General features: G+C 50.0%; 2 protein-coding genes across 4 annotated transcripts in view; one reads left to right on the plus strand and one right to left on the minus strand.

Annotated features, from left to right (window-relative positions):
- Window positions 1-298: 298 nt before the first annotated feature.
- On the minus strand, window positions 299-16,934 carry LOC114512450 (collagen alpha-1(I) chain-like). The gene is made up of 6 exons (XM_028531411.1): window positions 16,838-16,934; window positions 16,170-16,331; window positions 14,930-15,056; window positions 14,269-14,355; window positions 1,305-1,572; window positions 299-1,204 (listed from the first exon to the last, which is right to left on the minus strand). The coding sequence occupies exons 1-6, from the start codon at window positions 16,932-16,934 to the stop codon at window positions 299-301; spliced, it is 1,647 nt and encodes a 548-aa protein (XP_028387212.1).
- Window positions 735-23,574, plus strand: part of SIPA1L2 (signal induced proliferation associated 1 like 2) — a 192,258-nt gene continuing 169,418 nt past the window's right edge. For 2 of the 3 annotated variants that reach the window (XM_036016119.1, XM_028531379.2), the window contains exon 1: window positions 735-1,001. The gene's annotated coding sequence lies outside the window, so the exon portion shown is untranslated. The remainder of the gene's footprint in view (window positions 1,002-23,574) is intronic. The other variant, XM_036016121.1, reaches the window with a different exon arrangement.

Here is a 23,574-nt window from a genome sequence, read left to right on the forward strand (position 1 = left end):
GCGATTCTCTGTGCAACATCCCACACTAGCCACCGGGCGCAGGACAGTGCAGCACTGCCTGGGAGGTCCGGGGGCCCCACCCTGTCCCCGGTGCTGGCACACGGTAGGGGTACCGCCTTGGTGGTTTCGGGCGTCCGCGAGGCTGGCACACAGCAGGAACTGTTCCTCTGCTGTCTCGTAGTGAACACAGATGCGGCAAGTCTGCAGCGTCCAAGGCAGGTGCTTGCGTAGCGCCCGCGGCTGCCGGCCTTTGCTCGGCCAGCGACACTCAGGGCTTCGAGGCCCGTGGACCCGGGAGTCAGGAGGGTGCGATTCTCCCAACTTCTGAGTGGAGGCCTGGTCGGGGTCGCGACTGCGCAGGGGGCGACTCGGAGCCTGCTTCTGGGGTTCGCTTCTCCATGCCAGAGAGGCGAAGGAGTCCCGAGGAGGACGGCTTTCCCAGTAGGCGGGCCCAGGTAAGCTGCACTCCTCTTGAGACCTCAGCCACCTCCTGGGAAGGAGCCCGAGCCCCTAAGGTTCGCGCCGCTCCGGAGCACGGGGGCCTGGGAACGGCGCACCAGCTGCGCACGGAGCCCCGGAGCCTCCAGGACAGACGGAGCCAGCGCCCAATCGCGGGGCGGGGCCGAGGGGGCCTGCAGGCGGCGGCCAATGAGAGCTGGCGGCGCGGGCGGGGGGCGGAGCCTCCGGGCCGGCGGGCGGCGGCGTCCGGAGCCGGCGCAGCAGACCCGGAGCCCGGGAAGAGTCGGCGGAGCTCGAGGAGGACACGGACGGCGGCGGCGGAGGAGGAGCTGCGCCGCGCGCCCTCCGCGGCCGGCCGCCCGCCCGAGCGCAGGCCGACAGCTCCAGCGTTGCCGGCGGGTCCGGCCGCCTTCGCCCGGAGCCCGGCGCGGGCAGAGTCCGAGCCGATGGGCAGAGCGGGGCGGCGGGCGGCCAGGCTGCGGCCCCGGTAGTCGCCGCGCGCTCGCGGGCTGTAGCCGGTCCCGGCGGACCGCGTCTCCGAGGTGCGTGTCGGGCGAGCAGACGGGCCCCTGCGGGTGGTGTCTGGGGACCCGCTCGGCCGGGATTGTCCCTTGGTGAAGGGGCTGCCCCGGGGGGCTAACAGCGGGGCTGCTTGGGGAGTGCGGGGGGCTCGGGCTCCGGGGTCCAGCTCGCTGACGCGCCCGCGCTCCCCAGCCCGGTGGAAGCGGAGCCGCCGCGGTTCGTTCTCTCAAAGTTGTGGATCGGCTGAAAGGTTATTTCCGTCTTGGTGACACGCACACTAATGAGGACCCCCTCTGGGTGTCGGTGACTCCTCTGTGACTGACCTCCGAGAAAAGATGAAAGGTTGCCCGAGGCGGTGAAGTGGCGCGCCGGGCGGGGCTGTTGCCCAACTTGCCGCGGGTGGCTCCCGGGGAGGTGGTGCCCGAGCCCCCGCCGCGCCGGATCCCCCTTTGTAGGAGGACTCGGAGCGGCCGGCGACCCTCTGGCTCGGAGCGACCTTCCTTTGGAGTTAGATTCTCTGCCGCCGCCCAGGCGCGGAGGTTCGCAGCGTCCTCCTCTCTCGGTCCCGTTCGGTTCCCCGCGCTATCTGAGCTAGTTTGGCCGTGCCCCGGGAGTATCCCCTGGGGCACCTACCATGAATTTTCTACCGTGCGGCAAACCCGGGGAATCAATTCCGGTTCGTCCTCTCGGAGTGCGAGCCGTGGCTCCTCTGGAAGGAAAACAAGTTGGCATTGCCCCTCTGGGAGGGATTTGTCATCATTAACCTGCTTCGGTTAAATTAATTCAGCCCGAGATGACTCCAGCTTGCGCACGGAAAACGTCAAGTGCACTGGGCACAGGATTGTGGCCACCAAGCAGGACTGGGGTTTAAAATAAAATTGCAGAGATCTTGGATTTTGCTCAGACTGAGACTTGGTTTGGATAAGGGTGGCTTTTTTCTTTCTTTCTTTTTTTTTTTTTAAACAAAGAACCTGGGCGATTCTCATAGGTTTGCTCAGTAAGTTCAAAATAGTCACTCAAATAATCTCTTTTTCTTTGCCTCTTTTGTCTGCAGTTTTCACTTCTAAATGTTAACACTAGATGGCTTTCTTATGACAGACATTTAGTGAACCGGGCTTCGCAGTCGCTTATTCTCAACCAGGTCTTAATGTTTTCAGTTTTCCAGTTAGTAATGAGAGGGGCAAAAGTCCAGCACTCACTTTCCTTGACACATGTTACTTCCCTATAAATCAATATTTATTTAGTTATCAAAAGGTGGCCCATTATTTCTGCTCTCCTAAAGATGAATTTTAAGAGACAACTTGGTTACTGCTGCTAGTCACAAATTTAAGATGTCTGTTTCATGTTTTGATTTATTTGAAGAATTCAAAGTTGTCTGGTGAGATTTGCAAGTCTCTTCAGACAGCATTTCCGCCTATGACGTTCATTCACCACTTGATTTTGTAGTTCACGGCATGATTGGCAGGGGTGTGCAAGAATTTATTCATGGGAAAGTACAATCTTTCTTGAGTTTTGGATGCAAACAGCATTGACTCTGGCTGAAACTTCCATTGATGCATTTGGGGAAGAGGTGTAGTTGACGTATATACGCCTGATTAGTACCAAGGATTATGTTAGGAACAGCTTTCTTTTTTCCCAGCTGGTAGTTGGTGGTTGGCTTTTCATTTTTAAGCACAACCCCTTTTAGGAGAAGCACGGTAGCCTGCAGTTGGCCATTTCAGCAGCAGCATGTTCCCAGTTGTGTATTTCAAGTGCTTTTTTTTTTTTTCAAGTGCTTTTTTTTTTTTTTTCAAGCAAGACCATCGCAGCCTGTCCAGATCTTGCCCAGGTAGGCAAACATATTTATAAGCAAAAGAAATATCCTGAAATGATCTTTATAGCTGTCCTTTATTGTGTGTCTTGCTCAGCTTAAAGTATAACACCCCGAATTTGTGTGTTCTAAATCAGCGTATTCATAAATAGCTGAAGAAAAAACTCTCGTAGCTAACATCTGGGAAATAGAAAATCAAATTAGGAACAGCTTTTTTATCAGTACCCACATGCCACCTATAGATGGGGTGCAGTGAACTTGGATAAGAACCAGTGTGAGCCTTCGGGCAGGAAAAGCAAGCAGGAGATACATGGTAGGAATGGAGGTGAAGCTGCCAGTGTCCTCTGGCTGGTCTAAGTGCACAGTTTCCATCAAATGCTTTTGCTTTTCGTGTCTTTAAATTTTAGCCTTTCTCGGAGGGCTTTACAGGTATGGAATGTAATGGGAGAGTTATCAGAGCATCATGATTTGGCCGTTAAAGCAGTGTAATATGGGTTAGTAAGCTCCCCCCTCGCCCCCCCTTCTCCTAGGACTGAAATGGTATTTTGAAGAGTTTTTGATACTTGAGCTTAGTAAAACACCTGTCTACCTTGAGGGATCTTTTTACCTGAGGCAAAAGGGGTAATGGGCTACTCATTTTGAAAATCTATCTGTTCTTGAAAGTGAGGAAATACTAGTGAGCTGCCTGAAAGGGCAATTGTCTGGAAATTGACACTGGCTTAAAAGTGCTGTGTTTGGTCATCAAAAGTAGCTTAAAAGGGATTGCTCACTTACTGCAGGCTTTGCAAAGAACTGTGTGCAGGTGTGGATATAGCTCCCTGTCCCCCAGCCGTGATGGTAAATGCAGGGTCGTCTTCTGTTTGTAGATTGTGGAAGACATTGGGTCTTTGAATTTATGATCTACTCCCGGTGGTAGTTTAGCATTACAACTCCTTTCAAAGACACGCTGACTTTGAAGAAAATTTAGACTGTGAAACTGTGAACTGAAAATCAAAGGTGTTTGTTTGTCTGTTTGTTTTGAACTTGAATGAAATCTGCAGTGCAGTCCTAAACAATATAGGAACCCACATTCCAGATTTTCTGCTTCTATTTAGGGTAACTAATTGCTTTGCAGGCTCATGGAATAGAAGGAGCGCTGGGCAAGAAGGACCAGAAACTCCCCTTTCCTGACCCTACTACCTGTCGCAAGTGAGTTTGGACGAAGTGTTTCCATGATCTCCTTCAGCACCAAAATTTTAGGCTTCTTTAAACATTTCAAATAAATGTATTAGAGTAATGACAATGAGCAAAGGATGGAGATAATGAACATTTCCTCATGAGTGTGGAAGTGTCTTTCTCTGGCTTATAGTCAGCTTGTATGTGAATGCTAATGATAGTTACAGCTTACTTGACTTACTCTGAAACCATTGATTCAGAAATGGCTTTTCTGTTCCCATCACCTTTACCCGTGACTCCTTTTAAGGGAGGGATAAGAATGTGATAGGAATGTCAATGCTCCAGACTTGAGATAAATCATTTGGGTCCTGTCCGAACTTGGTTCATAAACTTTGGTTCCAGAGAGTGGTTTTGGGGAAGCCAGATCTGATCCGCAGTATCAGAGGCTCCCTTTCTGGAGAGACTTCATATGTAGTGCAGCCCAATCCTCGTTCCTTTTTTTAAACACGTACGCAACATGGTATAGCTAATTCCCACGACAGGACTGATGAAAAGATACAGTTGAGAGAAGTGGAGCCTCGTCATAGCGTCCCTGTACCAGAAAGGGCTTGAGGGTTATCATTCACGGGGTCCCTCTACTTTTTGTTTTCATCCTTGAACTTAAAAGCGAAAACAGAAGCAAGTTTTAGTGATGGTCATGTTTGTCAGGCTGTGACGTTGCTACTTGAAAATGAACACAGCAATCACTTTTAATTTTAGCCTGTCTCAGAGAGCTTTATGTTTATGGGATGTGGTAGGACAATTAGCAGCGCGTCATGATTTGGCAGTTAGAGTTGTGTAACATGGGCTTGTAAGTCCTACCCTGCCACCCCTGCTCCCCAAAGGAATAAGATGCACGCTGTAGGTCGGGGTAGAGGAACGTTCTTCCGCTCCAGAGAGGACGTTTGTTAAAGTTACCTCCACGCATGCGCAGGCATCCCCCGCGGCCCCCCCCCCCCCCGCCTGTGTGCTTGTACCCCCTGTACGCATGTGCATGTGTACTCCCCATACACACATTCGTGTACCCGCCCATACAGAGATGCTTTCGCCTTTTGCTGGGCCAGTGAAAACTGCACTAAGTACCAGGGCGTGGGAGTCACGGACCGGCTCAGCTAACCCTTCTTTGATGCTCGGATCCCTTTATACTCGTACACTGGGCATAGAGGTCTCCCAGCAGCACCTGAACATCGCCAGGAAGGCGAGCCCACCTTTCTGATGCTTTTGACCACCAGAAAGTGTCTTGTGTCTACAAAATTGAGTCTAACTCTACCTCCTCATTTGAATCCTGCTCCCTGGTGGTTCGCAGAGCAAACCCTTCCATGGAGGTGTTTCAGTCACTCGCTGAACGGTGCCTGTCACAGTTGGGCAGGGCACCGATGTGTCCTCTCACAACCCCTGTCGAGTAGGCAGGCTGTCCTTCCTGCCCAGCGAGTCCCACCTGCACTGCAGTCAAGTCTGCGTCCGTCTTCCGGTGGCCATGCTGCTCTCACTTGGCGAGTTTACTCTGCTCTGAACCCCGCGGCCTCACTCACGTGCTGCCCCTGAGCCCGGTCTGCCCTTCCTGTGCCAGTCTCCTTGCAGGGCCCGACACGCACCGTGCCTCCTGGTGCTGCGTTCTCCCACGGTGGTTTTTGGAGTTTTGATTCTCTCATGTAGCACCTTTGCCTGCCCTCCCACGGAAATGGTGCCTGCCCATTAGGTCAGACTGCTCTTTATAACTTCACCTCAGTTGGTGATAAATGGTTAAACTGGCTGAACCGTGAATCATGTCTCTGGAAGCTTCCTTCCAGGTTTACAAGGAGTCACATTCCTTTGGTTATAGTACAGTGTTAATGCACTTAGTATTTTATAACTAGTCTGTCTCTCCACCTGTTCCACACGGGTATGCTGCAAGACCACGCCACTCCTCCTCTGCTGGTTCTACTGACCGAGTTATTCTAAGAAGGAAATGAGGTCAGATTTCGTGTGTCCCTGGTGACTGGAACCATACTGTGCATGTGCTTGGTGACTGAGAAATATTTAATGACTGTCTGAATGCCTAGGGTCACCCTGTGATCTGTGACCTGTGGCAAGGTCTTAGACACTGAAAAGATTGTGGGGAAAAAAAAGTCAGAATGTTGGACTTTGTTAAACTTATTTTTGCAGGGTCGTATGTCTTGTGAGTTGTTTGCAGATACTGGGGAAAGGAACCATAATCTTTCCTAATTTTCCTCGTATTTTAATTAGTTGATACTCTTCTCTTCCTGATGTACAAATAAACACTTAGCCACAGGGGCCTCCCGGCTCTGCCAAGTTGTTTTACTCCATCGTTTTCACTTTGCACGGCTGCTAAGTCTGCCGGAAGGAGCTCCCAGGTAGTTGAGCTGTTCGAGAAACCAAAGTAGTTAGTCCAGAGCAGTGTTCAATTGCTCTTAAGTAAAACAAGCTAGGGAAAGAGCCAGTGTTAAAGATTGTTTCTGTGGGAAGTTAGAACTCTAGGGTGAGTAAAAAATTAGGTATGCCTCAGTAGAATTATTGTGTAGACTTTTAAGATTTCTGACTATTCATATGGTGTTGGCCAAAAAGTTCATTTAGTGTTTTTCTGTACGATGGCTCTGGCAGTGCTTGCTTAGTTGTCTTTAACTGCATTAGAAACAATTCTGTTAGATTGTATTGTGACAACTGTCATATATCAGTATGCATTAAAGACAAAGGTTATCAATATATTGGTGAATTTTTGTGCAGCCATTTTAATATTGGATGTGGAAGAAGATATGCAACATTTTTGGCATATTATGTTTTATTATTTCAAGAAAAGTAAAAATGCAACCAAAATGCAAAAAAAAAAGGATTTGTGCAGTGTATGGAGAAGATGGTATGACTGATTGAATATGTCAAAAGTGGTTTGCGAAGTTTCTTGGTACTATCGATATTTTGGCCAAATAATTCTTTGCCGTGGGGCTGTCTTATGCATTAGAAGATGTTTAGCAGCAGCCCCGGCCTCTACCCACTAGAAGCCAATAGTGGGAGATAGCCAACACACTCAAAATATCCTAATCAATAAAGTTAGTGGTGAAAATGAAAAATATGTCTTATATTTTACAGAAAAAACTAAATGGACTTTCTGGCCAGCCCAATGCGTTGGGGCACAGTAGCCTGTGTCATCCATGTAGGGGGGAGGGAGGGCCTTCCGTCTGCCCTTGAAGGTTCTTTTGGCTGGTCTGATAGTTAAATATATAGGAGGCACGTTAGATTAACAAGAAAAAATAAGCACATGTAATTACCTGTGTACCTAGGGGAACCCCACATACGTGAGAGAGCCAGAGACACAAAGGGAAAGTGACATTCAGAACTAAGTCTGTGACATTCAGAACTAAGGCTGAGGTGAGGCACCGGGGGGCTTCAGAGCGGAGGAATATCATCCTCAGAACGAGTCGAAGAATGGATGCTCAGTAATTAGAGGCTTGTCCTGCCCTGTAGTTGCCCATAAAAAGTTATTTCTGGTGATAACTCTTATTATGGGCAAGGCCCCTCATTTGAATTCTTTAGAGGATGCAGGAATGGCTCTCCCGAGCCTGCAGGGTCTCGAAGGTCTCAAGCTTCAAATAGTCCCCGAGCTGCAGTGGCCCCTCCGGGGAGGCCTGCACCCGGCGGCTCTCTCCACCTTCTCGGCCTGTGTCTGCAGCGCGTCTGGCTCCGCGTTGAGCAGCAGTATTCACGGGGGCCGGGACTAGCTCTTGTGGTGATGTTTCTGAATTTTAAGAAGTACTTTTGATCCTTTCACACAGGATGAAACTATTGTTTCACGTGTTTTTTAAAAGATTTTATTTATTTATTTTTAGAGAGGGAAGGGAGGGAGAAAGAGAGAGAGAGAAACATCAGTGTGTGGTTGCTGGGGGCTGTGGCCCGCAACCCAGGCATGTGCCCTGACTGGGAATTGAACCTGTGATGCATTGGTTCGCAGCCCGCACTCAATCCACTGAGCCAGCCAGGGTTTGTTTCACTTGTTTAATGCCTTAATCTAAAGAACAATTATTTCCTCATAGTGGGGCCTCTGAACTTCTTCACTATGTGTCCCGTCTATCAAAATCACTGGTCTCAATACCTATATATGTATGTCTGTGTGTATGTTCATATAGTTGCACATATGTTTGTGTATACTTACATGTTGTATGTATGTGTATAACTTTCATGCTAAAAGGTGGACATTATGAGACACAAAATTATAAATTTTAAGAAGGGCGATATGAAAAATAAATAGACGTTGGAATGTTTTCTTTTGCACCTCGACAGCACGTTTGTTACCCTATGAAAAGTGCAGCCCCGGTCTGGAGACTGCTGCTCTTCCATCCTCTCTGGTGAGAGGTCGTGACCTTTTGGAAACAACTTCTAGGGGGCCTGCAGGAGTCTTATGAGGGGAGCTTCAGACAGGCAGCACCTGAATGCACCCTGTACTTACTGTGGTCGTTTTCCCAAGGGTGTTTCATGTTGGCCTGTTTCCTTCCAGAGCTGGTTGTGGGTTGCTTAGTTTGAGGTTTCATATTTGGGGGGTGGGGGGATACTATAACGGGGGACACCATTCTGGGAGCATTTCTGATAGAACTCAGCTGTTTAAGAAGCACCATCCTCTCACACAGAGCTGCCACCGACCCAGGATCGGGGTCCAAGGACACAACTAACCGGTGCCAATTAATAGGGTAGTTCTACTGGCGTGTTCCCTGCTGGAACTGGAGCCCACAGCAGCCCCTGGTGTGAGGGAGGCGAGGGGTCCCAGCCCCTCCAGAGAGCCTGTGGCCTGGGAGGGCCGCACCCTGCAGCCAGGGGCTGAACTAGCACTACGGGCCCCTCCCGTGCCATGCTGGCTGTAATCTGCAGCACTTGCCCCGCCTGCCTTTATTGTCTGTTGGTTTTGTGTGTGGCCCCGTTCCGCACCTCAGCAGAGCAGCAGCGGCCTCTGGGCAGGGACGTCCCAGGCTCTCGGCTGCAGCCCCGCACTCCTGCATTCCTTGCCACACAGCAGGCTCTTAGCAAGCAGATATTTGTTCAAGAGATAATTGAGAGCCGTCGTTTGCACAGGGCGGCACTGTGTGCCTTGGCTGTTGTTGAACTAAGCAGCGTTGCCATAAAGTTCTCTCTGTTTTAAACGATCTAACTGGAGGACCTCATTTTATGTCTTTTCTGGGTTATTTGAAATGACCTGTGACTCAACTCGGATCCTGAACCGGTCAGAATGGTGTTTCTGAAGATGGTAACCACAGCAGAACCTGTGGAGCCCGTCAGAGGGTGTAGTTCCGGGGGACTGGGTGCCCTGAGCAGAAGCGGGGAGCCACCTGGCCTTCACGAGGGTGTGCATAACCCCTTCCTGGGTTTCAGAGCCTGGTCCCAGCCAACTGCTGCACAGCCTTGTGGGAGTCAGATGGCTTCAGTTTCCCTAAGAGCCCTGGTTTGGGCTCCTTAGTAAAGATGGCTGCACATGCTTTCTGGATTGTGCAACGTTACCTGCAGTCTTATCTCTCAGCCCATTAGCCATGATGATTTGTACAGGAAACAGTGATTTCAAAAACCCGTCAGTAGTATATAGTGCCCCTGTACTGAGTGATCACTTTTAGTTTAAGGATAGCAAAGGACAGTAGAATGTTACTTATTTATGCCTTGGATATAGTAGGTGCTCAGTAACCATAGCTTTAATCTTACAGGTAGAACCTTTTGTCCTTGGTATGCTGACGTACTAATTCCTACATTATGTGAATTTAGGGGGATATCATGCTAACTCCTCTTTGTTGACATCTGTGTACTGAGGTGAGCTGTGGTGGGGGGCAGTAGGCAAAGCTGAGCGGTTAGCTTGAGTAACAGTAAAATCCCCTAACTGATCAAGCTAATGGTTTATCTGACTGTTATTGTCATCATTTCAATAGAATAATTGATCCGTTTCCCTATTTAAAAAGTTTTAAACGATGATAAGAGTGAGGGAGGGAAGCCGATGTTTTTGATTTAGGAGCAGAGTAAAGAACTTGGGAGAGAGTACTGCTAAAGATAAACTTCAGAACAGCTATTGTGTTGGGCTTTCATTTACGTTTTTGTAAGAGAGAACCTTCACTGATGCAGAAACCGAGGTTTAATGAGAGAGAACATGTGGTTTTCTGAATCTCAGTTCTTAGGGTTTAAATCCTGTTTCTTTGCTCCAACTTTGGGCCTCTTTCTTCCTCCCCACGGCTGCCTTGTGAGGTATGGCCTGTCTCAGTGAACCACAAAAGGAATGAATGAAAGGAGAGAGGGAAGGAGGGAGGGAGGAAAGAAGGTGCACGCATATGGGAATGGTGGAATTATTCAGCCAACTGCCCCTGAAAGGGGGAAACCGTGTCCCAGGGTTGGGCTAATGAGCTTATTGTTCTGGTCTAAAATGTGCCCCGTCTCTCTGCCAGTGGACTGCCCGTCATCCAGGAGAAGTTTTGTAACCTCCGGCCTGCGGGGGAATCGGGCCATGTAGGCTTCCTTGGGAAGTGGGGGGCTCTCCGTGACCACGCAGAGAACATTTCTTTAGCTCCGGAGCCCTGGCCAGGATGAGAGGAAGTACTCTCCAGAGGAAAACAGTTTTTGTTTTGCATGTATGCTTTGCTTGGATTTGCATGATCTTTGTTTAAGCCAGTCTGCCTGTGAGTCCCTAAATAAGTTTCAGGCATTTACATATGGGAACGGATTCACCCACAGTCCTTCACTCCCCCAGAGAAGAAGTGCTTACAACAAAGACAACGCTCCCCTGGCAGGTGGAGCCCGTGCAGACTTTGTTCACCTTGTCACTGAATGGGAAACCAGTAATAGCGAGGGAACGCTCATTGAAATGCTGAGCTGGCTCTGTTCCAGAATATTGTTTCCCTGGTCGGGAAAGCGGGCGATTTGTTTAAAGCTGGCAGCCGGCCAGTCGGAAGAGCTCTGACGCAATCGCTGCAGTAACCGCTTTGCTCCCACTGCTAATTTTAGGGCAGTTAAATCTGGGTGATGTCTGATGGCTGCTGTCGCCCTGCGTCTGGTTCTGTGCAGCTTTCTAAATCCATCCTCTGAGCCTGGCACCATAACGCTGAGCTCTCCCCGGAGCGGGCCCAGGGGTGGGGGCTGGGCACGTGTGAGGGGCTGGGCCCCGGGGTGGTTCCAGGGGACTCTGCCCTTAACCTCCCAGTGTTCCTGTCATTCTATCAACAAATGCTGGTCCCCCCTCCACGCTGCAGCACCTGGGAGGTGTCGGGGGGACAGAGAGGAGTGTGACTCCAGGCTCCCTGCTCTGTGGAGCAGCGTAAGAACGGCATTTGCTTGTTTTCTGTGCTGGGTCTGTGAGCTTCAGAGGTTTTCAAACTGAACTTCCACCTTCTCCTTTCCTGGGAAATTAAAACTAAGGAGAGAGACGATAATCTTTCAGAACTAGTTGGAGCATTACATAGAAGAAGAGCAAAGTTGGATTCCCTTGCTATTGGAGAGGACAGAGGTGGGCTGAGGGCGTGTTGGGTGGGAAGTGATTGTAACCCGATTTAAAAACGAGGATATTTCAACTTTGGCATTCTGGGATTCCCAGGCAAGTAAGTGCAAGGCCCCTGAGGGATGGGGCCTTGTCACTTCATCCCCATCCTGTCTCCCCAGCTGAGTGTCTGGCACTGTCAGCAAACCAATTGATAGCATATCAGGCCCCGGAGGGACCCGCTGGTCATCCCCAAATCAAACGTCCTCGTGCTGCAGATCCTGGAATGTCAGAGGTGTCTGAACAGCCAGGCCCCCTGTGGGGTGGGGCGGGGTGGGGTGGGCTGCCTTCTTCGGCCATGAACTCACGACCTGCTTACTTACTGTAAGCGTCCTGGCCGCGGGACGGCCAGGCGTCAGGCGTGTTAGGGAAAGACTCCTGCGTGAATGGGACCCAGGATGATGGGCCCTGATCCCTGCAGATGAGAGACTCTGTGGTCCCGAGTGCATCTGGTGGGTTTGCACAGTCAGGGAAACACCGGACGACAAGGCGGGAGCAGAGCTAGACCTCGGAGCGTGGTCAGGACGTGAGTTTTTGTTGAGTGGCTCCTGTGCGCACTGACATTCCTGGCTCTGGGGGGGTGGGCGGCATGTACAACCCAACACCCTGCTGTTCCTTTCTGTTGGTTTGGTCGTAGTACTGCCTGCTGTCAGCCAGCGCTGCCCAGAGCCACGCTCACGTTCTTGCCCGGTTCAGGTTTTACAACGCCACACCTGGATTTGATTGATAAAAGCAACATTAAGGAGACACGGCGGACACTATTTTCAAAGTGGTGATGGACTTGCCCGTCATCTAAGATCCTCAGTGCGATTCCTTCCCCGTTGTAATTTGCTTCAAGTTACAGAATGTGTCATAGGGCTAAAGGAGAAAATGTTTTGTACTGTACAGAGGTAGAAAGTAAGCGATTTTAAAATCGAGAAACACTTGACATGGCATTATGTTAGTTTCAGGTGTACAGCATAATGATTTGATATTTATTTATAGTGCATATTATCATAGTGAGTCTGGCTAACGTCTGTTACCATACACATAGTTACAGTTTTTTTATCGCGATGAGAACTTTGTAGATCTACCCTCTCAATAACTTTTAAGTACACAAGAAAGTTTTGTTAACTGCAGTTACTGTTATTTTGTCCGGAGAATGTGCACACACACAGTGCTACATCTGCAATTCAGGGTCACATGTTTTAAGACTTTACATTTAGGAATTTATAGCTTTGGGTGATTGACTGACTAAAAAAGTGACTTATTTTACAATTGCTGTGAATAATCAAAGCAAGAGTTTCATCACTTTGAGAGAATCAGCAAAGCGAGAGATCTCAACATAATTGTCGTTTCCTTCAACTCTTGATCATGCAAATTTTCAAACACACAGACAAGTTGCAAGAATATGGAGTATAGTGGACACCCGTTTGCCCACCACCCAGATTCTACAACGTGTTAACATTTCACTGTATTTGCTTCATACATCTGTCCACCCATCTCTGTCCGTCCGTCAGTCCGTCTTTCTGGGTATAGTTCAAAATAAGTCACTCATATCAGTCACTTAATTTTACCGCTGAACACTTCAGTGTACACATCATAAACGAGTTGAAACGTTTTACATTCTTTTCAGGTGACATTTATAGACCGAAATGCATGTATTTTAAGAGTGCTGTTTTATGAGTTGAGGCAAACGTGCACACCTGTGGAACCCCTGCTTCTGTTCTGGTAAACCCAATAGCCCAGAAAGTTCTCTCAGCCCCTTCCCAGTCAGCCATGACCCCTTTTTCCCCCTCAGTAGTTTTGCCTGCTCTTGAACTTCATGTAAGTGGAACCAGGCAGCGTGTGCTCTTGTGCAAGGCCGCCTTCACTCAGCACAATGTCTTTCCACTTGGTCACGCACCTGCAGAGATATTTGAATGCCAAGCTCTGCCTTCACCTGGCTGGGTCAGGTGCCCTTTTCAGAGATCGGATTGTGCAGTGATGCAAGGAGCAGTTTCTCTTAGGCATCTGTGTATTTTTATTAAGTCTCATCTTCCCCTGTCCCAGCAGGGATGTGGTGGTGATACCTGATTTGGCTGCATTCTGACTGCCTGGGTCTCTTCCTGCCTCTCACCCGCACATTCTGAAAACCAGGTGCTTCTGGTTAGTTTGCAAGCACGGGCCACAGGGCCGGCTCCCGCCTGCGCAGCATCTCTGGCCGGGCGCTCTCGCTCCGGAGAAGCTGGGTTCTGACGTGTTACCAATTTGCTTGTGTGTGCTGCTTGGAAAACTCCAGGTAAAAGAAAATGCAGTGGTGGATTTTGCAAAGCCTTGTAAAAGAAGTTTGAAAGGAAGTAGTTTTGTAAGGCATCGCTGAAGAATAATTCATTGAAGTAAAATCTCTTGACTTCAATTTTGTGACACTGTGTGCATGCAGGAGATTGGCCCACTGAACCTAACACATTAGGAGATTTCAATAAAATTCTAGTTGACTTACTAAGATTCTGTACTCCGCTAACCACCCCACCTCTATGCCCACTATTGCTGGAGCTCTGAGTTGCTGAATCATTCCAGCCATGAGTAAAACCGCAAGTTTTCATCAGCAACGCTGGTTTCCTGTGTTTTTCCCTCTATTCGGTGTGCTGTTGACATGTGAAGATCGTTCTTGAAAGCTCCATCGGTTAGGGTAGCTCTGCCCGCTCTAAAAGAGACTCCAAAATGCAGTGTGCGGCCAAGGGAGAAGTTGGCTTCTTCTTGTGCCCCAGGTCTGAGTAGGTGGCCGCTGTCCTCCCCTGACCCCTGGGACCCAGGCTCCTTCCCTCTTGTTTTTTACCACTGGGCCTTGGCCTTGGCCTTGGCCTTGGCCTCAGCCTCGGCCTCACGGCTCGGGGGAAGCCCACTGGGCATGTCTGCTGTCAGCCTGGCCAAAGAGGAGGGAGGGAGCCCCTGGGGAGGGGTCTCTAAAAGCCCCACAGGGCCTGCACTGCTCTGCCCCTTCCTCTGGGGAACCTAATAATAGTCCCCCCGCCCCTGCTTCAGGGGCGCTGGGACTGTCAGGTAGGTGGCGGTCCCTGACCTCTGCCCGAATGCTGTGGAACCGGGCTGCCTGTTAGATGGTGGGCACTCAGGCGCACACGCCCAGGTGCCCGATGCTGACCGCACGCTCTTCTGTGCAAGGCTCCATGTGGGGAGGGACTCGGGTTACAGTGGTGAGGGGACCACAGGCACTTTCGTTCTGGACATGGAGTGACTCTTCCAGTAATACTTTCCTCAGTTTGTTTCTTTTTAATGGGAGGAAGTGCTGTCTTGTTAAAGTGCAGCATAGGTCTGGGTGAAGGAAGGGAGGGTGGAGTCCGATACCAGTGAGATTGCGGGCAGGTTCTGTGACTGTGAAAGGACGTGGATGTAGTAAAGGACCTAGTCAGTCCCCTGTTTAGAGTTCAGACTCTTAATAGAAGGTGTAAGGGGCCCTTGGCGGATGGAGTAACGGTGACCCTTGACTCAGCAGCTGAAGCAGCACCCCGGTTTCTGGGCCGCAGACATCCCCAGCGGCTGCAGGGTGCTGCGGCTTGCGTGCCATTCGGAAGGCTTTTCCTTTGGAGTCGGGGGCCGACTCTGGCTCTGAGAGAGGGGCAGTGACAGGTCATGGGGCAGATCCTACTGTGATGTCCACTCCCTTCTGATGAGCCAGCATTCTACTGCTGTCACCGAAAGCCCTTTGAACAGACTTTGCCACCACTCTGGGAGACTCATGAGGTGACAGTGGAGCGGACCGTGCGTCTCTCCGGGCCCAAGGGTCAGGGCGCAGTGCACTGTGGGTGCCAGCGGCATGGGGGTGGAGAGGGGCCACAGTGCCTGGGCCAGCTCTGGGTTTCCTAGGTCACCCTGTGGGTGTGCAGGGGTGTGCAGAGTAACCCTGGTGGCAGCACACGCGAATCTTTCGGGTTCACCTCCTCACATCCTGATGTGCTGTGATCATCGTCCTATTTCCTCCAACATGTTTGAGAGAAGAGACTTCCGCCCTGAGCCGCGGGACTGCCTCTGGCTTCGGCTTTGGGCTTCAGCTTGTTTCCTTGGGGGCTGGAGCGCCCCTGCTCTTGAATGAAGATCTGCAAGGGAATGAAACTCAGTGTTCGGCTTGCAAATGCTTTTCCCCGACAAGTGCAAAGCTGGGAACAGACTCCTGGTTGCAGTAAATGACCCTGAACATTGTTTTCAAGGATGGAGAGGCTGCCCGGGGTGATTTGATCCAGTGCACCACGGCATTTGGATCATCTGGAAGTTGCCCTCATTTCCTCCCCATTGCTGTTGTCTGCTCAGGATACGTTACAGATGGGTTCTGCTGACTTTGCTAATTTTGCCAATAATTTAAGCACTGAAGGATTCAGGGAACCTCCCGAGCGGTAAGAACACAGCTGCTGAGGAGAGCAGAGAAGGGGAGCGTTTCTCGAGCCTTCGTTTGGTTGGGGAGCAGGAGCCGAGCAGCTGCAGATGGGGCGCTGTCAGCTCACACTGTGGCACTGGGAGTGTCTTACATCTTTTTGTTTGTTGGGAACAAAACAACAGTGTGGAGCTTAGTCAGCGGGGTCAAGTGCACATACGTACGTGTTGAGGACGGGGCTCTGTCTCAGCCGGAACGCTGCGCTCGCAGGGAGGAGAACCCGCCTGTGATTTATTAGTGCCTGACTCAGCCCCGCATTCCCATGCCTCCACCGTCTGTGCGCTTGGACTTACCAGCAATGGGCAAGCACTGACGTTGGCCTTTGCCCTGGTAACGCACTGTCCCATCAGCCAAACCCTTCATCATCTCCTGCTTTCGCAGGAGCTCTCGGGGGGGCCCCTGCAGGGAGCGTGAGCCTGTGTTGCACGTGATGCCAGGCCTGTTGGTCGGCGAGTCTGGAGGAGGAAGGGAGTGTTTCCAGACGAGGGAGGTTTCTCGGGGGTCACGTCTTCATGGGAAGAGGCGGAGGAGATGCTGAAGAGTTGGGAATATCCTAGTGACCTTCACGGAAGTGGTTCCACAGCACCTTCCCACCCAGCTTCTCCACTGTTGTTGGACTCAGAATAAAGACTGCGGGGGAGCCCGAATCCTGCAGGTGACATGGACAGGGTCAGCCCACACCCCGTTGGCTTCTGGTGGCTCAGGTGTGTGGGGTACGTTCTCCGGGTTAAAAAGCCCACGGCCCCCGAAAGGTCATGTTCGGTGCTCCTGGAGTGGAGGTGAACTGAGTCAACCTACATCCAGCATTGTTTGGCCACTTTATCTTCGTGGTTCTGGAATCGCCACTTGGAGGTTTCTAAAAGGCAGACCTTTTAAGTCTTTTCTTCGCAGTTGTCTCTCTCCTGGGTTCAAAGTTTCTAGTTCTTGCTGCACCCTTCTGAATGTTCGGATTCCAGCTCACTTCCGGACTTGCTGGACGGCAGCTCCGTGTCCGACACCTTTGGAGAACGTGTAGGACCCCTTGACTGCGAAGTGGGGGGCTGCTCGAGACCACCCATGCTCTGATTTCACTGCGTGTCTGGGGTTTCTGTAGCCTTTCCCGTCAGGACAAGGGGCTCGCAAAATAAGTGTGTAAAGGACTTACAAAAATAATATTTTCAGTAATTTCTCTTCTGGAGTAGAGACATTGTTGAGTTCATCTTTCAGTAGTTTAAAATGTATTTCATTAAAATAAACTACACAAATAATCAAGGAGTTTGTTTCCTGGCACTTCCATAATCCTGAGTTTGCTGTCTTCTTGGGGTGAGTACTTTCAGTGTTAAAGATAACACAAAATAAAAAAGCCCCAACTTTTATTGTTAGATTTAACACCCAAAATTACATTCCTGTGAATATAATGACAAAAAAACATAACATAGCCTGGCTGGCGTAGCTCAGTGGATTGAGCTGGGGCTGTGAACCATTCAATTCCCAGTCAGGGCACATGCCTGGGTTGCGGACCAGGTCCCCCAATGGGGGCCATGTAGAGGCAACCACACACTGATGTTTCTCTCTCTTTCTCCCTCCCTTCCCCTCTCTAAAAAATAAATAAATAAAAATCTTAAAAAAACATAACATAGGAAGAAAGAAAGGCATTTAAAGAATTGTGCAGTTCACAGAAATCGTGCGTGTAGATTACTATAATGAGTCACATTTACATGCATGATTTTTTATTGTTCTGCATCGTAACCGAACAAAAGTTAGGCATGAAAGAGCAGTTCCCCATATTACATGCTAATCACACAGTTTGAACAAGGACTTTGTATATTAGTAGTTAAAGATTTTAGCATGACGAGTGATATTAGTGTATCTAGTCAGGGTCAGGTGGGGGACGTGCTATTTGCAGGGGACAATGTGTATCCAATAGTTTCTGTGTTTTGTTTTACTAGGTGACGGAAATGGAAGAAGAGACTTTAAAACACTCTCTGCGAGTTCAGTGTATTCATTTGAACCCTTAACCCAAAAAATAACCAACCATTGGAATGCAGAGTTTATCTTCTCTCTGCCCTTGGCGGCAGGACTAACAGTCTGTTCCGTGAAGTAAGGGAATCTGGGTTTTGTGTACTCTTGTGTCACAGTTGACAACTAACCATAAAACATCACAGTTGCCACACAGCCCTGAAGGGCGCGCTGGGTCCTGTGACCCACCAGACCAGTTCCACAGCTTCCAAAGGGCTCCTGCGGTTGGATGTGGGTGGTTGTCCTGAGTTGTTAGCTGCCAGAGAAAGGAGATAAAACTTCTGGAATACAGACCATTAGAAAAATGTTGTTTAGCAGCTGCCTTTTCTTTAAAGGGGGGTCTGGATTAGCATTAGTTGCTGTTTGACCTCAGTAAGACAGGCCTGGAGTGTGGAAGGAGCTAGAAGATGGGGAGTCCCCGGGAGATTTGCTTCTGTGCTGCGGGTTCAAGATGGAGCAGTGGGACGCCAGGGTCCCTCTGGCCTGGCGCGTGGTGGGCAGTGTGGGCACCCTGCCCCTCTCGCCTGGGGTGCGGGTCAGCCGCCTCCTGCACACAGACCACCTCGTGTTTGTGAAGTGTGCTCGGGGGTGTGGATGTGCAGCAGGTCAGGAAAACATGTATTAAGTCGAGTCGCGGAAAACTTCAAAATGTGAAAATAATTTTTTTTTTAAATTCGAGGAAGATGATACGGGTGGCTGATGCTGTGCCCAGAGGGGGAAAGACGAGGTGACACTGAAAACAGGGCCCCAGCCTGTGGGTTCCGACCTATTTCTTTGTTTTCTGTTCTTTCAGAGTCGCTTGTCCGTGTTGCAGGTGGCCTGTCCTCTGTGCAGTGGCCTCCCAGGGGACACTTGTGCTCTTGTGGGAAACTGTGCCTGGTGAGGGGAGGGGTGGGAGTGGGTGCATGACCAGCTGACCCGACACCTGCAGCTGAAGACCTCAAGCACAGCGGCCGTGCAGTGGCCCAGGTCAGAGGCTGAGAGGAGCAGGGGGAGGCCGTACACCGACCTCACTGGTCCGTTCTCACACCCCACACCTTCCAGGCTGAGCTCTGCACGTGGCAGTGAAGGAGAAGGTTAACAGTTGTCCAGGGGTGGGGGCTGTCGGGGTGAGGCACTCACCCCCGTGAAAGAGCCACATTCGGCCCATAGATGCATGCGTGAGCGTGCTCACTGCCGTAGTAATTATAACGTGAGAAACTGGAAACAGCGCAGTGAGACGTTAAATTATGATTCTTCATGTGATCAAGTAATTTAAGTCAATTAAATATCTTGTTTTATAAGGCCATTTAATGACATGGGAAAATGTTCACGGAATATTAAATGAAGGAATTTTCTTACTAAGCAGTGTGTGTGACGATCGCAGTCTCGCGGGGACGGTGCGTGTGCACGTGCGTGCGCTGGCAGAGAGGGAGACCCCGAAACCTTCCCAGTGGTTACTGCCTGGGGCTGAGTGACGTGTGACTGACGTTTTCTTGCCTTTGCATTCGTTGTACAGTTTTTCTCGAGTGAACGTAGTTTTATGGTAAGAAAAAGCACGGCGTGAAAATATTTGAACTGTGTGACTCAGTTACGTGTGTCCTTTAAAAACCGGTAGTCTGTTTCAGTGTCGCTTCCTGGCTCAGCGTCATTTGGATTAGTTTACTGTAATCTTCCTTGATTTGTCCTTCTGATTGTATGTGTTTAACAGAAGATTTCAAGGCAAGTAATCAGCAAATATTTACTAGGTACCTATTATGTCTCATAAATATGTTTTGGGCACGTGTTATTTACAGTAAAAGTATTTATAATCCTAGTTAGTATCATGTAGTAGAACTCCTTTGAAAATCATTTGCTTATTTTGTGTGTTAGCATCTAAACATTATATATTTTTAACCTTTTGCCTATCATCTTTCATTAAACTTGTTACATATAAAATACATGTATGTATAATTAATTTCAGGAATTTATTTCTATTATTAATAATATAATGTATTATTAATATGTTAATAATGTGTAAGGCGCCAATAATGTATTATTAATACATTAATAATATGTATGGCATTATAATAATGTAAGGCACTGAATGACTTCCTTTTTATGCACGTTATTTTATTTAACCTTCACAGCTACCAGTCCTTTACAATGGGGGCATCTTTCTCAGTTGGTATGAGTTAAATTATAGACTTCGGCATTTAGTTTAAAAATACCATTAATGCTCTTTTTTCAGTTTGAGAGCAGAGATCCTTTGACTTATTTTTAGCAATATAATTGCTGCACATATTTTTAGCAATATAATTGCTAGCCTTTGATATTAATGGCTTTTTGACATTTACATTAAAAATAAAATTAGCTAATTTGTAAGTTATAAGGTCTCAAAGGACAGTTCATTCTTCTTCCACACCTGTTAATGGTTCTATTAAAATTCTGAAATGGCTTATTAAATTAAGTGCAGTGTCAAAGGCAGATTGTCTCTCTCTGAGTTAGTCTGCATGACTTATGAGAGCATGACTTAAGAATGAGGTTTGAATAGCAGCCCGAAGTCAGCTTTTAGTATCTGTCAAGTGGTAATGATTGTAGACAAGACGCATTCAGAGAGCAGGCAGGCCACTCGCCTGCTGTTACAGAAGGTGCCTCTGAAGCAGATTCTGCGTTGCGTCCTTGAAACTGCTTGTGCACGTTTGTATCACACATTTGGAGGCCCAGGTGCTTCAGCCTGCACGTGCCCGCGCCCTGCGTTCATCCACCGGCTGAGTCGGAGTCTGAAAGCGGTGACTGAGTGGTGGCGGTGGTGGCGGGATGGCTGTGCACGTGTGTAGTCCATAGGAGGCGTGTTGTGTGCTGTTGCGCCCCCTGCAGGTGCCACTGCTGGTGCCCTGCGTTCCGCCGGCTGGGCCGCAAAGCGGTGACTGAGTAGCGGCGGGAATGGTCACACATGCGTGCAGTCTGGGGGAGGCGTGTGCTCTTGGAGAATCAGAGTCCCGCCTTTTTCTCACAGTTGTTAACAGTACGTTTCACCAGCCAGCGTCATTTCAGTGGGACGACTGCAAGGGTCAGAGTCTCTTTCATGCAGCGTGTCTCTTGAGCGCCTGCCGGGGTCAGGTGCCGTGTCACCCAGTGTTTGAATCTGAGCTCGGCGCCCCCTTGGGCGCAGCGCCCCCGGACATCCACACTCCTAACAGGGATGTCGGACCCTCTGTGGAAGGAGGGCCGTGAGATTGCTGGGGATGCTCATCCGAGCGCTTTGCCCTGCTCCCTGGCATGCTGTCAGGGCTCAGTGACCCTGGCGACAGTTGCTCATGTACGTGACCGAGCTCTCCGTGTGCCAACGTGAGGGCGCAGGGAAGGGAGGTGGCTGGAGATGAAATTGATACCGCTGCCTGTGAAGCCCGGCAACTTTTGAATGAACAAAGGTTTTTGTTTTTTTTTTTTAAACTCAAAACAGTAGGATATCAAGTGTTTAGTCTGGAGTCACACTCTTCTCATTAATCTAATGAGAGGCAGGAGCAAAGGTGGTCTGAAGACAGCTGGCCGGGGTTCTGGTGGGAGGGCCCCCAGGCCTCAGCACCTGCTGGGGCCTTTGAAGGCTCTTCAGCTGTGACAAGGGCGAGTCCTGAGTCCCCTGCCTGTAGGGGATCCCGCCAGTGGAATCGGGTCCGTTTGTCTGAAAGGTGCCATTCGACGGGTGTTAAAAGAGGTGTGGATGTGACAGATGACAAAAGACAGGCTTTTAAAAGTGGGTTGTGGATTGCGTATGTATCATGTCCATTTCTGTCAGACTTCCAGAGCTTAACTTCTGGCTGTCAAAGGTGTCATTTTGCTGGATATCCTGTTTCTTGGTAGGCAAAAATAGGTATAACTCACATCTTTCCAATAGTTTCTATTAGGGTTCAGAAAAGATTACCTTGTAGTTGTGTAGCTGGCGTTGGAGCAAGGCCTGAGGGCCCCAGGTGCATTTGGACTCCAGTGGGACCCCACTTGTCACCACATGCGAGGTGAGTGTCCACCTCGCTGTGGCCTCATGCCCACCAGCCCCCCCCACCACCCCTCACGCTATGGTTCCTGGTTGTTCGGACCCTCTGACCCGCCCTCAGGCCCCGTCCTTCCGACTTCAGCTCCTTTTGACCCTGGTGAACCCCGCCTAGCACACCCCATCTCTGTCCCCTCGGCTTCAGGGGCCAGGCGCCCTCTGCCCCTGAAGCCGAGGGACAGAGACGGGGTGTCTGGGTGTCTCTGACCACCCCGGTCATCCTTCTCTGCCGTTGCCGGTCTCTCGGCCCTGAGTCCCCTGTAAATGTTGGGGTCCTTTGGTCTCTTCTCCTCCTTACTATAAGTGGCTCCTTTTGCTGCCTCAGTGACGGTGACCCCAAATCTTTACCTGTCTGACCTTCTCAGCCACCCCTGGCTGTCTTCCTTGGATATTCCGGACACGTTTCAAAATAAGTGGGTGTGTTTTGGGTCCCTTACCTTCCCCCACAAATATCTGTTACACTCTCTGCTGCTACTGTGAATGTGATGTCACTATCCGCCTCATCTGACAGACAGAGCGTGTGGCCTCCTAACGCTGTCCTGGCACCGCCTCTGTCCCTTGGTCACCAGCATCTGCCAGGCTGCCCGAGAAAGGCCTCTCGAGTCTGTCTTTTTTTGTGTCCACTGTTCCTGCGTTACCTCAGGACACTTTGGCCTCCAAACTTTGAGATAACTCCCTGGCCTGGATCCGCCATGGTAGCCACTACCCTTGTGTGCTGATTGAAATGTCAGTCAACTAAGATTAGATAAAAATACAAATTTAGCTCCGCAGACTCACGAGCTGCATTTCAAGTGTTCAGTGGCTGGTTGCTGGTGGCCCTAATGGACAACACAGGTGGGACATGCTTGTCACTGCAGAAGGTCCTGCTGGCCCTCCTGTCCGGCGGAGCCCCCTGCCCCCAGCTCTCACCCCCTCCACCGCATCCTTCCTGTCCCACAGTGTTGTCTTCACAGAAGCAGCGATGAGTTACGGCACCCCCTGCTTAGAAACCTCTGTTGGGTGCTGGGTGCCAGCTGTGCCCTTCAGCAGGGCAGCAGGCCCTCCCTGCCCTGCCCCTGTCCCCCGTCGTCTCCCTGCCCTCCACGCAGGAACTCCAGCCCTTGAGCTCCAGCCCTCGGGTGGCCCTGCTGCTTCTGTCCCTCTGCACAGCCCCTCTCTACTTGGAACGCCCCCTCTGTCCGCCCTGCAGTCTGCAGGCCTCCCTTGCTCCATCTGCCTGTCGTGGCTTCACGGCACGTGTTGGCTCTGCTGGCCTCTGTGATTGAGGGGTCTCCAGGGCGGGGTCTGCTGTGGTTTTGTCTTTGACCTTCGGGATCACTTTGTAAAACACGTGTACTCCCTCCCATGGTGTTTCTTCTTCTTCTTCTTTTTATCACGGGTTCAAAGGATTTATTTTGGTGACTAGGAAGCAGAAAACATTTAACGTCTTCTAAGACCAAAACAAGCTGAGGGTCGACTTAGTTGGAATAACTCTTTGACAGTGTAATTTGACAGAATCATTGAAAATGTGAAGACTTTGAGGAAGTTTCTTATGTGTGGGGTTTCGCTAACTTGGCTTGAACGTTTGGGCATTTTGGGGAAAAAGTCTAGGTTTATTAAGAGAATTCATCATTAACCTGTGTTTTTCCCATTGTTTTCCTGAATCTAGAACTATCCGAGAATGTGTCACCCCAAACAGAAATCTGGCTAAG

The sequence above is a fragment of the Phyllostomus discolor genome, chromosome 15 (genome assembly GCF_004126475.2).
Source record: "Phyllostomus discolor isolate MPI-MPIP mPhyDis1 chromosome 15, mPhyDis1.pri.v3, whole genome shotgun sequence".
In the NCBI taxonomy this organism is placed as follows: Eukaryota; Metazoa; Chordata; class Mammalia; order Chiroptera; family Phyllostomidae; genus Phyllostomus; species Phyllostomus discolor.